Source organism: Boleophthalmus pectinirostris, unplaced genomic scaffold, assembly GCF_026225935.1.
Source record: "Boleophthalmus pectinirostris isolate CB_2022bp ecotype Guang Dong unplaced genomic scaffold, ASM2622593v1 HiC_scaffold_22, whole genome shotgun sequence".
Taxonomy (NCBI): domain Eukaryota; kingdom Metazoa; phylum Chordata; class Actinopteri; order Gobiiformes; family Gobiidae; genus Boleophthalmus; species Boleophthalmus pectinirostris.
In genome coordinates, this window is record NW_026571190.1 from 22229638 (window position 1) to 22243384 (window position 13747).

The following is a 13747-nucleotide window of genomic DNA, read 5'->3' on the forward strand; positions in this document are numbered from 1 at the left end:
GGAGTAATAGTAAAATGAAAGTCTAATATTTAATCTGCTTTTACACCATTGTGTTTAATGAAGCCCCCACAACCAGGGGGGCTGCGTACCTGGCACAGCCTTTGAATGATCTTGCCCAGTGCACAGCTTCAAAGTGGCTGTGTCCCGGTGGCTTTAGCTGACATTCCGCTACCTCCACATTATATCACATTGAATGGGATTTGAGACTGCTCCCATTTTGTGCCGCTGCAGTGAGACTTCTGCAATCAGAGAGCAAATAGAGAGAGCACTGAGGTCTGGGTGCTCAGTAAGCCAGGGCTGTTCTTTCAGGTGAACTGCAAATAGCATGTATAGGTTCTTTGGTTTTCGGTTTGCACTGTATGCTGATACAGATATAGCTTTTCCAGTTACATAATCCACCTTTTTATGAACTAATTAAGGGCTGACAATATAACAAAATAATTTCCAGACAATATTATGAGACCAAAACGTTCTCGTTTAAGTCATGATTGAGTTTCAACATTTCACAAAAAGTGGATGGACCAGAAATTGTAAACTACAAAATTGAAGATTTAAACACAATATTGCATATCACAAAAACAACGACTGCAATATTATAAATTTTTCAATATATCTTTCATCTATTTGCAATGTTTATTAAAAAGACCGGAAAGGTAAAACGTATGAATGCACCTTACTATATTTAAAGAGACCCTAAGTGCAGTACAGCAGATGAATGCAAGTCATGGTGGAAGTTGGAATACCCCGAGAGAACCTTCACTAATAAAGGGAGTCCCTCCTTCCAGAGGTTTGGTGTCAGCTAGATACTCTGAAAAATACATATAATTTTATATTTTCATACATACATTTTCCACTTTCCACATTTTTGTAATTATAGATATCCTCTTGACAATTTATATTGGAAAAACAATGCTTTTGAAGACACTGCACATCAAACAAAGTTATACAAACACACAAGCAATAATAAGAAATATTGACAGACATCAAGGCTGGGTTTTTCATTTCTTACACTGTGTTGTTCGTGTTTGATGGGTCTCCACTCTGCTCAAACTAATCTGAGAAAAAATGCTAATGTTGTTTTCAAAAGGCAGCCTTTTTCACATAATAAGAGATTAGAGACAAACATACAACACTTTCACTATGCAGTTCCTTTGGCTCAGTAGTCTCTCCTGTTGCCCCTCTATGACGAGTATCTTTATACAGGTGAAGGGCAAAATGAACAAATTTAGTTCCCATTCTGACCCTGTGCTACACAGAAGGATAAATCACAGTACACATATAAAACCACCGATCATAGAATGAGGACAAAGCCCTCATGTGTGGAAAGTCCCAGGGTCAGTAAAAGCTAATTCTGTGTTGGATGAGTCCGTGGGGGCCTCCTGACACTTATATACAGGCCACATATGTTATTACAATGTATATGAAATATGCCTTATATTTTAACCATTAACAAAAGGGCTTCAGCTTGAGGAAACCATCAGCGTTGTAAGAAAATTAATGTGACTACAGTGTTAGCTACATCATTAGGCACAGAATCTATTTATTTATTAACTCAACATTTTATGCCATTGAAATGAAAAAGAAAATCACAGTCATACAAAAAACACCAAAAATGGTTGGGAGAGAAATAAAAATATACTCAAGTATAGACCTGTTATCATAAATACTACTTATTGCTCAATATGTGTTAGAAGGAACTATATTTTTGCAGTTAATTGTTTGTACATTTTCTTTGCGCTACTTGGAAATGTATAGTTATTTTTTGCTATATGCTACGATTTGAGACATAGAAGGTTGAATGAATCATTTCTATGATTCATTACAAATGCAAAAGTACTAAAGTGTTTCATTCTGCTGTTTATTTATTGCAGCTTGTCTTTTTTTAACCACATCTCAGGATATTGTGTCAGTGGTATAAATTAGTTTCAATATCGTTTATCGTATCAGCAATATTGTACTTCAAAATATGTTATGGTGACAGGGTTATTCAGGTAAATGTACAGCTAGTAGTACTTGCCCAATGCCTATAGACCACATGTAATCTAAATATATTATGGGATAAAATGATGCTAAAGTTGTGGGGTTAAGGCATAATATAAAACAGAAATATAGCAGAAAGGCTTAAGTGTTGGCGTGGAAGTGCACTCTCCAAGTGTCTGTGCTGTTAACAGTGAGATAGATGCAGTGTGAGTGTGCTGGCTGGACACTGCCTCCCATGTCGTGATTAATTGATGGGGCAAACAGCAGTTAAGCTCCCCATGGTCCACTGTGAGCTTCTGAGCTTTGTGCTATCTTGCTCACTTGCCACTACACAATGTGGCAATGTTACTTTGAAAAAAAACCCAAGGACATTTAAGTGCGCACACTGGGAGAAGAGGCCTATTTTAGAACAAGGACGCTGGATGATAGAGACAGAGGCTGAAGTGCTCAATGTGAAGAGTATTTGAATTAAGCTGCAGATGTTGCTCCATTTTTAATAAAGAGAGAGGTTGTTTTTGGAGTTGTTATAGGCTACGCTTTACTGGGCATTTTGGGCTGGGGAATTGCAATTTAGTGTGAAAATCATGTTGTTGTCTCTAAAATGTTTGGTTATGTAATAGCTAATGTCAATCAAGTAAATAAGAGACATTTTAGACATCTGTAGTCTCGCCGGCTGCTAAAGTTACATAGAAGGGACAATGAAAAGTATATATATATATATATATATCACCTGTGATCCAAACCAGAACTGTTTAGCTTAGATTATATGAAATTTTAAGAAATATATCTGTACCCTCACCAATGTTTTACCAATAGCCTACAATGGCAGCCAGTGTCTATCTAAAGTAGGCCTAACCTGTAATGAAGTTGGTAGGCTACACTGTTTGCTGCGCTATTCTGTCTTTCTCATTCGTGCGCCTGTGTTGTTTACAGTCCTTGGTTTATTGACATTTAAAAGATGGCCCCTCTTCCCTCGGAGTGCATCCACCTCCTCCTCCTCCTCCTCTTCCTCCCCCTCTTCCTCCTCCCTGCCCTCCCTCGTGGTGCACTTTCTCGGCTGGTCCTGTAGGAACACTGTGCTCCTCTCCTCCTCCCCGCGCCGCTGCAGCCCGCGCTCTTGACACAAGCGGCATCGCAGGCACGCAGCAGCAGCGCCTCTCGCAGACTCACAACTTACAGCTTTCTCTCTCTCCGCACTGAATGAGAACAAGGAGCCTGCCCGGAACACTGCGACAAAGCGCTTTTTGGTTGGAATAGGGACTTGGAGCAGCGATCGGACGAGGTAAACACACACGGGACGAAGCAAAGATAACCGCGCGGGACGGGGTGGCTTGGTGCACTTGTGTGGCGTGCATATGATTAGCCATAGATGGATCCAGTGGTTTCTTGGGTTAGTTTATTTCTAGTAAGTATTGCGTAGGTGTAGTAGGACAGAGTTTGAACGCTAGAATATGCTGCACTGGAAGGAAGTGCTTGGGTTCACGTAAGGCAAATAGATTCTGGATATCGAAATGGAAGCAATGCCACAAAACATTTGAGCCAATATGAGCTTTTTAGGGGCAAACTGAAAAACAGGAGATGCACTGCAGTTTTGAGGAGTTTTTGTCAAGCTTTGACTATTCAGCTATAGAGTCCTAAGCTTGCACCAGGATGCTTTTCATTACTGTAAATGTCCCACAACTTCTACTGAATAAAACCCCAACTGTCCTGGGACCACAGATGTTAATATCCTAATTCCCCCAAATGAAGGTCATCGCCTCAATTCACCAAGCAAATGCTCCTTTTCATGTGTATTCCTCTCACAAGTTATTTTAATGAGGCAGGTGGGCAGTGTCAGCATAAAGCGCAGCAAGGTGGACTGTAGTTGTATATCAAGGACACAGGTGCCTTGTTGTAACATGGGACAGTACAAAATCCTTACCTAACCCACTTTTATTTGCTCTATTAAAACTTACAGTGCAGAATCTGGTGTAGATATATATTTGATCATTCTAATGTGGAAGCGTATCCAAAATAAACATTTGTAAATAAAAAAATAAAAACTGAACTGATGAAATTACATATCCTTACCGATGCGGTCATTGCTTTGTGTGTTGTCCCCTTGTTCGTAGGTCTGCCCCTGTAACGTGACCGAAGGAGGAGTGCACAGAACTGCTTCATCATGAATTTTGTAATGAAAGCTGCGCTGGGAGGTGAGTGGTCCGCCCGGGCTGTGGGTTGATTTAACAGCACTGCAGTGTACAGGATTTAAAGGGGAGCTGCGTCCATGCACGCGCACTATTACTGTGTAGTTGTCCTGTGGACTCAGATAAGCTAATGGAACAAAGACATGGCTTTTTCATCTAACTGGAAAAGGCAATTTAAGTGGTTTATGGTGCATTGAAGTCTTGTGGGACCACTAAACTGCTATTGTACCTAGATATTCTGCCAGACATTTTTTTTCTGCTTCCACAAAATGAGTGTATTGATTTTTTTTCATTTTAGTGTCAAAATCTTACATTGTCAATAACAGATTATCTTTCTTCTGTTTTGGAACAAAGAGAACTGTCTGGTCAGCAGTGCTCTTGTGCTGCTTGTCCTGATAAATAGAAAAAGATTGTTTCAGGAGGGGCATCTGATGTAAAGACATTCAAAATGTTAATTACTGCACAAAATGAGGCAGATGGTTTCCTCCAGCGACCTGTGAAGGAGAAAAAAAAGTGAAAATAAAGGAGTTTTAAGCGAAGAATTCCAAGCACAAAGACTTTTTAGCCTTTAAATCCGGGCATTATCATAATCTTTGGCCCCCTAATTAGTGCCTATAATAGCTCTGAAACATATCCGTCTTGCTCCAGGCTTCAGGACAGCGAGGGCGAGGAAACTAGTCACATAGATCTGCTCCAGTGCTGCAGAGGCTCTCACTCACTGGTCAGCTGCATGTAGCCTGGATGGATAAGTCGCTGGCAGTTACACTTGTGTGGTGGTGCTCAAGCAAAGCCCCCTCACAGCTCCTCATTGGGATGCAGGGGATGGCAGCGTTGGCTCGCTCTGCATAGCGCCTGGGCTCATGTCTGCACTGTGAATTCTTAAATCAACTCTCCACTGCATCCCATTGCACAACACAACTGTGGACTTTGGGAATTAATTTGAGAGCATAGGGTGTTCTGCGTGTGTATAAGCAGTAATGTTTTATCAATACTCTATACGGGACAAATGGGGGAGAGAGGGGATTAATTATGGAGGTAGCATGGGGCGGGTGAGACCTACGGGCCTGGCTGTTTGTCACTGTTAGACAACAAGAAGTGCTGTAATGTATCTACAATAAGCTGCATTTGGTTTTGGGGCCTTGAGGGCTATTTCACTGGAAAATGCTGACAATGCATTGGATGGCTGTTTTGCACTGTTGGGGAATATCTATAATTAAAAACAAAACAATTAGCTAAATAATCAATCGCCTATTCCATCAATCTGATTGTTAGAAGCTGTCATTCAATACATCAATACTTTCTTCGGTTGATCACATTCACTTGGTATGGCTCTGTTTTGGGGATTATTCTACAAACTGATGTAATTAATTTCTAGTAAACAAGAGCTTGCAGATATATGGAATGATCACAATTTTTGTTTAGATTTTAGTTTGCTTTATAATAAACATAAAAAATATTAATATTGTAAACATAAACAAAACTTTTAATAACTGATTCACATTTTTTCCTCAAAAACTGCTTGGCTTAAAAATACCAATGCATAAACATGATCTTAGAAATGAGTAGATCTCAATTAGAATTTGATGAAATGCACAGTCCAAAGGTGAACTATGAAACCAAGCCAGTGCTATAGTGCAATGGTATATATTGGGGGAGTGGATAGGAAAATAATACATGGAGATTTGGTTTCATGGAGTGGCACTACCTTTTGCTGAGTGTCTGTTGGGAAGTGCGTGGAGAGAGGATGCTGTCAGTGCATTAGTGAATCCTCCAAGGCTTATTTAGTTACAGATGCTTTGGAAAAAAATGAGATGTTTAACAGGGGTGATTCAGCAGGTCAGGTGTCCTGCCATGGTCTGCGGCTTCTGCAGTGGTCATGTGATCACTGTTTAGGAGGTCACTTCCTGTTTACGATTCAAATGACAAATCGTTTTATGATAGATGTTCAAAGTCAATTTTAAAAACAAATGGAGACTATATATTTTCTGAAAGGCTTTTTAAAGTAGTCCATTATACTCTCTTGTCAGGAGAGCTATAGCCCTAATCAAATAAAAAATCTACAACAGGCAACCACTTTCTCTTAATATATATTTTATAAATCTGATCCACTATCTTCAAATTATTTATAATATAAGAGTTTCAAAATGTCAAATATCAAGGATTCCATTTTAGTCAAGCTACTAGTCACAAGCCAATGTAGTCCTGAGTAGAAAAGGTTGAGTCAGAAAGAGCATCTGGCGTAAAACATTTGCCAAATCAAAATGCAAATCACTCCACACATGTGATTTGCTGTGACAAAAGAAAAGAAGATTTGTCAAAAGAATAATCAATCTATTATATACTTTGTCATTTGCTAATCAGTTACGCTCAGTTCAGCTCACCTTCTTCACTGTGCTAATGCTCAAATGTAGCTATTTAAACAGTTTGGTGCTTTTGTTTCCAACAGACTTTAAATTTAGGCACCATAAAACTTTCTCTCTGCACTGATTGCCTTTCCTCTTGAATGCTTTAGCGCCGACTCAGCACTTCCCAATCTCCTAAATGCTGAAATAGTTTGTCAGAAAATGACAATGTTAAGTGACGCACACTTCAGTTTGAAGGTGAGGAGCTCAATCAAGCTGCAGGAGCCTGAGGCAGCAGTCGAACCATGACGACATCAGCAAAAACAGTTACCAGTCTGTCAATGGGAAAGTCAATGTACTGTGATGGGAGCCAAAAAGTCTCTACATTTATTCAAATAAGAAGCTCACTGACTACAGAGGGATTAGCTTGGGTGTGCAATGGTAACAAATGTTCAAAACTATACTATATTATATGATGAGACAATTTTTCTTTTTTCTACGATGGGGGAATTCCAGTGTTGCAACCTGAAGTTCGGGAGCAGCAGGAGAATGCAATAAAATTAAGATAAATAGTAACAGTTAAAAGACTAAAATCTAACACAACACTGTGCCAGTAAGGTAGAGCTATAAGGCTACAAAATAATTACATATAATATGTGGCTATGACTATGACTAAGAAAAAAATGCTTTTTTTACTGAGCCAAAACCTGCAAATCTTCTTTACAGTACATTTCTTTTTATGTAGTAATATGAACCCTACTGCTTAATGGTAATATTTTGCTGTACATCAAAGCTGTATCTTGCAATTGTGAAAGATGTGTAGAGATGAATCTATTTGTTGTACATTGTTTTTACAGAATGACCTTTACAGTATACTCTAAGATATTATATTGAATAAAACCTATATTCTTTTCCACACCATGATATTAAGAGAAGGGCATCTGACGTAAAGCATCAAACACTATGTAAATCACTACACACTATATATATGACATAAATTGTTTTCTGAGGCGACCCCAGAAGGGAAAAGCTCAAATGAAAGACGACGCAAAGCAGCTCAGCCTAAAATAGATTCTAGTAGCAAGTGACTAGTCCCGGATAAAGCATTGTGACAGACTGGAAGGGAAACAAAACATATTAAAATTTTAATCTAATTCACTGCAGCTCCGGCATTGTATCTTGTCTTTTCAATGTGGCAGGCAAAACTGCAAAATTACATGTACACAGTGGCTCTTTTTAGTTAGAAAAACGCAACATTTTCAGACTAACACTCATCTCATTTCATCTTTTGTAAGTGCCTGTAATTGCATTGAAAAGCAGACTAATATGATTGACAGAGTGCCCTGGTCTGCATCGGTTGAATGGCCCCTGACATTCACACACACACACATACACGCACACACATACACACACACAAGCGCAAATCAAATTCACTTCACCAGCGACCTTCAGCCCCTCCTTCAGAGCAAGAGGTTGTATAGGACATAAATGTTTGACGGTAAGCTCGGAAGAATAAATTATGCAAACCCCAACTCTTTTCGCAGATATCCCTTTGCATGCAAGAATACATCTGCCATTGAAATATAAAAGATATGAGTTACTTTAATAGGCAAAGGAATACATCTTTTTATGTCACTAGTCTTGTTAACATTTATCAAGGAAGCAAAAGTGCAATATTATCAACGCTATGCTAATATGTAACTCAAATGAGAAATTTCAGTGTAAAGGTCAAATTTTATCCTTTTCTTTTTATATTTTGGATTTAAAAAAGGGATTTGCGTAAATGGAAACTATTAGAGAAGGGCCATTATCTTTTTTCTGTTTAAACAAATAGAACTCAGTGATAACAATAAACTCTTAGATCAAACCATTCTTTTTGGGTAAGAAAATTCTTTATTATTTTGGCTATGGCATGTGATGAATCATGCTCAGACAGTTGTATTGGAACATTCTTCCTTTTCTATTCCACAATAAACCAAAAACAATTCACCAGCTGGGTTGGATTCTTCTTAAATAGGCCTGTTTACTACTTGGCAATTGCTGGAAAAGGTCGCTCCAAAAGTGTGTGTCCATCATAGTCCAATTAGGTTCATTAGGTGTTATTCATAATTTAATGATTGTCACAGTCAGATGGACCTGTGTTTTTGTGTCATAGCTCGACATGTTTCGGATGTACTCCTCTGCCTTGCTCAGAACTGTCACACGACGTTGCTGTGATGTGTCTGGTCAGCTGTGGTTTGACTGGAAAATAAAAACAATATCAGCACTCCAGTCAAACCGCACATCAAACCCCAAGGACAGAATATGCCAAGGACACAAATGCAACACCGAATGAAATACCAACTTTGCCATGTAACAAAACCTACATAGGGGAAACTGGAAGAGTATTTAACGCCAGACAGTGTGAACGAGACCAACATATCACGCACATGAGCCATTAAACGGCAGGCAGAACAACGAGAGCTCAAGTCTGCCATTTCCAACTGAGGGAAAACCACCTAATCGATTGGGATGATGCTAAGGTCAGAGAGCAACAAGTATAAACATTGGATCAGGGAGGCCATCGAGGTCCGGATGGCCTCTTCCCACCAGACTGTAAATCAGTGCTTCTCAAATAGTGGGGCGCGCCCCCCTGGGGGGGCGCAAGGCTCCGTCAAGGGGGCGCGTTTGACCTCGGGGAGCATGCTTTTTTATTTTTTATTTTGATTTTTTTACTGTCTTAAGGGCCGTTCACACCAAAGCGTCAAAAAACGCCTTGACGCCTCTATTTGGAGCCTTTGCATTTGAGTTTAGACGCCCCCGACGCGCATCTTTGACGCCGTGGACGAACGGGACAAAAATACTTGACGCGCGTCCGTTGCCCTGGAAACAAGAGCCCGGTCCCGCTCTTTTCCCGAAAACAATGTCAGACCAGACTGATAGAGTGTTTTTATGACATAAAACATCAAAGGAGGAGATCGGGTCGACGACTGGGGCATGTTTATATTTACACTCCGCTAATGACACTGGATCAGTCCCGGTCTAGTCCTGGTCTAATACCGGTCTAGTCCCGGTCTAGTCCTTGTCTAGTCTCGGTCTAGTCCTTGTTTAGTCTCGGTCTAGTCCTGGTTTAGTCCTGGTCCGGTCCTGGTGTAGTCCTCGCGATCGGCTCGGTGATTGTGGCGTATATATTTATTCTCCGTTCATGTTTGTGGTTCTCGTTCTGGTTCTCGGGTTTTTCTTCCTGGTAATAACGTCGCTGCGTCTCTGGATACTCGTCCCTGATTGAATGACGCGGCGCGTCTGACGCGAAAAGTTCAGCATTTTCAACTTCTTGACGCTGACGCCTTGGACGCGCGTCTTGGCCGCTGACGCCAAAACGCTGAAGACGCCTGCGCTGACGCCAGATTCGCGCCGCGCTGACGCCGAAAACGCGCCGCAAAAACGCAGGACGCTCTAGTCGCGCGTCCACATAGACTTTACATAGAAAGTGGACGCTTTGACGCTTTGGTCTGAACGGGCCTTTAGAATAAAGTGCAATTGCACTTCCACTACATTAGGGGGCAGTGGCGCTCTCATTGGCAGAGTGTGCGAAGGGAGCATTCGCTCGGTGGTGTAGGAGTTTTGTTTGCACTGAGCATGCGCGCTTTGCACACAGCACAGAGTTTGAGTATGAAGTGTAGACACGAAGTGTAGCAGACCCTCAAGTGACACCATGAAAACATATTTAACAGGGATGAGAAGACAGGCGGAGAGAGACGGAGATAAAGAGACAAACGAAAATCTCCCGAAAGCTAAGACGAGGAAATATGACGAAGCGTATGTAGCGCTCGGCTTCACTGTGACTACAGTGGGAGACGAGGAAAGACCGGTGTGCTTACTGTGTCTAAAAATGTTGGCAGCCGACAGCATGAAGCCCAATAAATTAAGGGGTCACTTAAATACATTACACCCCAATCACTCTGATAAGCCGCTTGAGTTTTTTCAGCGAAAACGTGCCGAATATTGCCGACAATCATCCCGCTTTGTGACTGCTACTTCAGTAAACCAGCGAGCGTTGTTGGCGTCATAGAAGGTGGCAGTGTTACGCACAGGTGTACTTATAACAATTTTATAGACAAATGATACTATCTATAGTCACGCGGGGGGGCGCGAGATGTTTTATTCGTCCTAGGGGGGGCATGACAGAAAATAATTGAGAAGCACTGCTGTAAATCAAGATGAGGGGACCTACCAACTTTCTCATACCTGGAATACAGCTCGGAACAGTGTAGCCAAAACATATCAAATTATGACACAAAAATACTGGTCTGACCATAAGAATCAATTAAATTATGTAGCTATCATAGCCCACCGACATGATTTGTACCCATGACCCAGAATTTCCTCCTTCACCTTCAGTATTGGTTGGAAGAATGATGCCATTTCCAATGACGCAAGAGTCAGCATCAGTATCAGCATCAGCATCAGTTCAGTGTGTAATTAGGCCCAAGCTGGTGACATAAGTGCACTCACTCATCCTCTTGTAAACCCCTCTCACCCAAGACACAAATCAAGTCATGCACATCCCGCGCACACAAATAAGTATTGCACAAATCGAACAATATATTAGAGGCAAAGTATACACAAAACGAGTACTTCACGCTCACTCTGTATTACTGTCCAAATGAAAAACAAAGTGCATTTTATCCATTTGTACATGTATGTTTAAATTAATGCTGTTTCACAGTTTAGTTTCGTTCAAAACCACTAGTTATATATTTTTTAATTTAAAAGTACAAATGCTCCCAATGCCCCTTTATGCTTTCGTAATTATACCTTCTCATTTAATCTCCGTGTGCTCATCTCTTTCCACTCCGCATTTGCAGCACTTAGTTGGTTTTATGCTGATAAGTGAAAACACAACAGGACCACAGGCGGCTGCAGACTCCACAGTCTTTTGTGTATCGGTTTGTGTATCTCCTCAGATGCTCCGTCCTCTGCCATTGCGCTTAATTTTTCTCTCTTGTCATCCCCTGTTTCTTCAGACTGAATTTTCTGGACATATTTTATCTTCCTTCTAATTTGTCTTTCATCTCCCCATCCTCCTCTCGTCTTGAATGGATGGCACTAACTGGAACAACATGCATAATTAGACTCACTCTGACGGGTGCTTTCTAGTTATCACTGGCATCGTAATAGTTTAATCCTCAAATGCCATTTTGTGTAAATAATCTACCCATGATCTATCTCTACAGTAGGGCTGTAGAGCTGATTATTATTATTATTATTATTATTATTATTATTATTATTATTATTATTATTATATAATGTTCAGAATGATGGCGTGTGCTGGCCATCAAACCTGGAACCAAGCCTACTCCATAATGTTTTTTTTTATTTTATTTTAGTCTTTATGTTACAATTACTTAGGTGCTATAAAACCAGACACATTATGAAGACCTGCCCAGTATAGGAAATACCTAGTTTCAGATGGACCCTTATACCCAGCACACAACACCTGTCTCAATAGATACTGACCAGAGCTGAGAACACCCCACACGAGCCGCATCTTTGGCGAGGAGATCACTCAGTTGCCAAGCCTTTTGTCAGATTCACAAACACATCAACAACTTTGAGGACAAAATGTTGACTTGCTGCTTAATATATTCCACCCACCAACAGTTGCACAGATAATCTGTGTTATTCATTTTAATTGTCTTTGTTATGTATTTCCTGATCAATCAAATTTAAATCTGCTGAAATTACTTGAATAGAGTATAATGACCTGGTTCAAGATGTTTTTCCCCAAGTACAACTTACTTATTTTCATATTTCAGTCTAAATTCACTATCACAAATGCCATGAAACACATAAATAAAAGAAAGTCAATGTCATATAAGAGATAAAATCCAACATCTGAAATTAAGTCATTTTTGATGATTCATGTGTTTTTATCTGCTTTGTTATGTTCTTCACTTTGACCTTTCTTTTCCTCTCCAAGGTGGCCCTCCTGATGTGGGTAAGATGCTGGGAGGAGAGGAGAAGGAGGAGGACCCCGACGCAGCCAAGAAAGAAGAGGAGAGACAGGAGGCACTGAGGCAGCAGGAGGAGGAGAGGAAGGCCAAATACGCTAAAATGGAGGCAGAGAGAGAGTCCATGAGGCAAGGCATCAGAGATAAGGTGCGTAAACACTACAAGAACTGCAAATAAACAAGGAACAAAGAGAAACTCATGCTCCAGTAGTGAAGGTGCACTGTCCAGTACTGTTACTGTTAACAGTAGATATGAAAGCTGTCCTGTCTCCTGTATGAAAGACCATCAAAATCTAAAAATAGACAGACCCCTTCATTCTGTCTCTTGATAATGCAGCAGAAGTCTTGAGCAACAAATAACTAATTTAAAAGGAGGGGGAGGGTTGGAGACGATACCGTTTAATGGTGCTGATCCTCCTAATGTTCCAGACAGTGTGGTTGGATTAGGTTAGCATATTGTATAATTTGTATTTGCACTTATTACAATATTTATTTAATCCTTTATCTTGCATCTATCTATGCATGCTTATTTTATATTTGGTTAAATCATAGTTTTATTAATAAACTAATTTATGAGAACCCATGAAGGTACTAATTTTATCCCCTTGCCCATACAGTATGGTTTGAAAAAGCGTGAGGAAGCCGAGGCAGAGGCTGCTGCAGCGGCAGAGGAACCGGCTGCCGGGAGCTTGACTCGACCCAAACAGGCGGTCCCCAAAGGCTGCGGAGACGAAGAGGAGGAGGAGAGCATCATGGACACCGTAGTCAAGTACCTGCCAGGCCCCCTCCAAGAAAAAGTGACTGGGTGGCTCAAATGAGTGTTCTCTTTGTACATGACAGATGACATTGTTTGAATCTGTCTACACTAAGGTGGGCTTTTTGACACTTATCTCCCCTGTCGGTTAAACAAACTAAACAGTTGTTAAAACTATTGAAAGTCCCAGTTCATTTTTTGTCACACTGATAAAATTGTTGTGAGTATATAATTTAAAATGTATTTATTTTATCCCATGTTTTGTCCATTTTGCTTTTGTCTAACCGAGAGGGTAGAGATACCCATGTAGTTAAGAAATGTCACCAATCAACAAAGGGCCATACGAGACAGATTTGAGCCAGTAGTACAAATATTACCGTTAGATTAGGCTAGTCAGGCTAACTCAGGAGCCAGGTAGATGTTAGCTAAATGCTAACAGCAAGCAGAGGGACTAAATACATGTTGTAGCCTGAGATATTTAAACTCCTTTAC

General features: G+C 40.5%; 1 protein-coding gene across 1 annotated transcript; it reads left to right on the top strand.

Moving 5' to 3' along the window:
- The first annotated feature begins 3187 nt into the window (after window positions 1–3187).
- Window positions 3188–13319, top strand: cplx2a (complexin 2a). The gene is made up of 4 exons (XM_020931308.2): window positions 3188–3262; window positions 4092–4172; window positions 12471–12649; window positions 13119–13319. The coding sequence occupies exons 2-4, from the start codon at window positions 4142–4144 to the stop codon at window positions 13317–13319; spliced, it is 411 nt and encodes a 136-aa protein (XP_020786967.1). The 5' UTR covers window positions 3188–3262; window positions 4092–4141.
- The last annotated feature ends 428 nt before the right edge of the window (window positions 13320–13747 follow it).

Coding starts and splice junctions, on each gene's coding strand:
- cplx2a (XM_020931308.2), top strand. CDS start 4,142: ATGAATTTTGTAATGAAAGCTGCGCTGGGAG. Junction 4,173..12,470: donor AATGAAAGCTGCGCTGGGAG/GTGAGTGGTCCG, acceptor TTCCTCTCCAAG/GTGGCCCTCCTGATGTGGGT. Junction 12,650..13,118: donor GGCAAGGCATCAGAGATAAG/GTGCGTAAACAC, acceptor TTGCCCATACAG/TATGGTTTGAAAAAGCGTGA.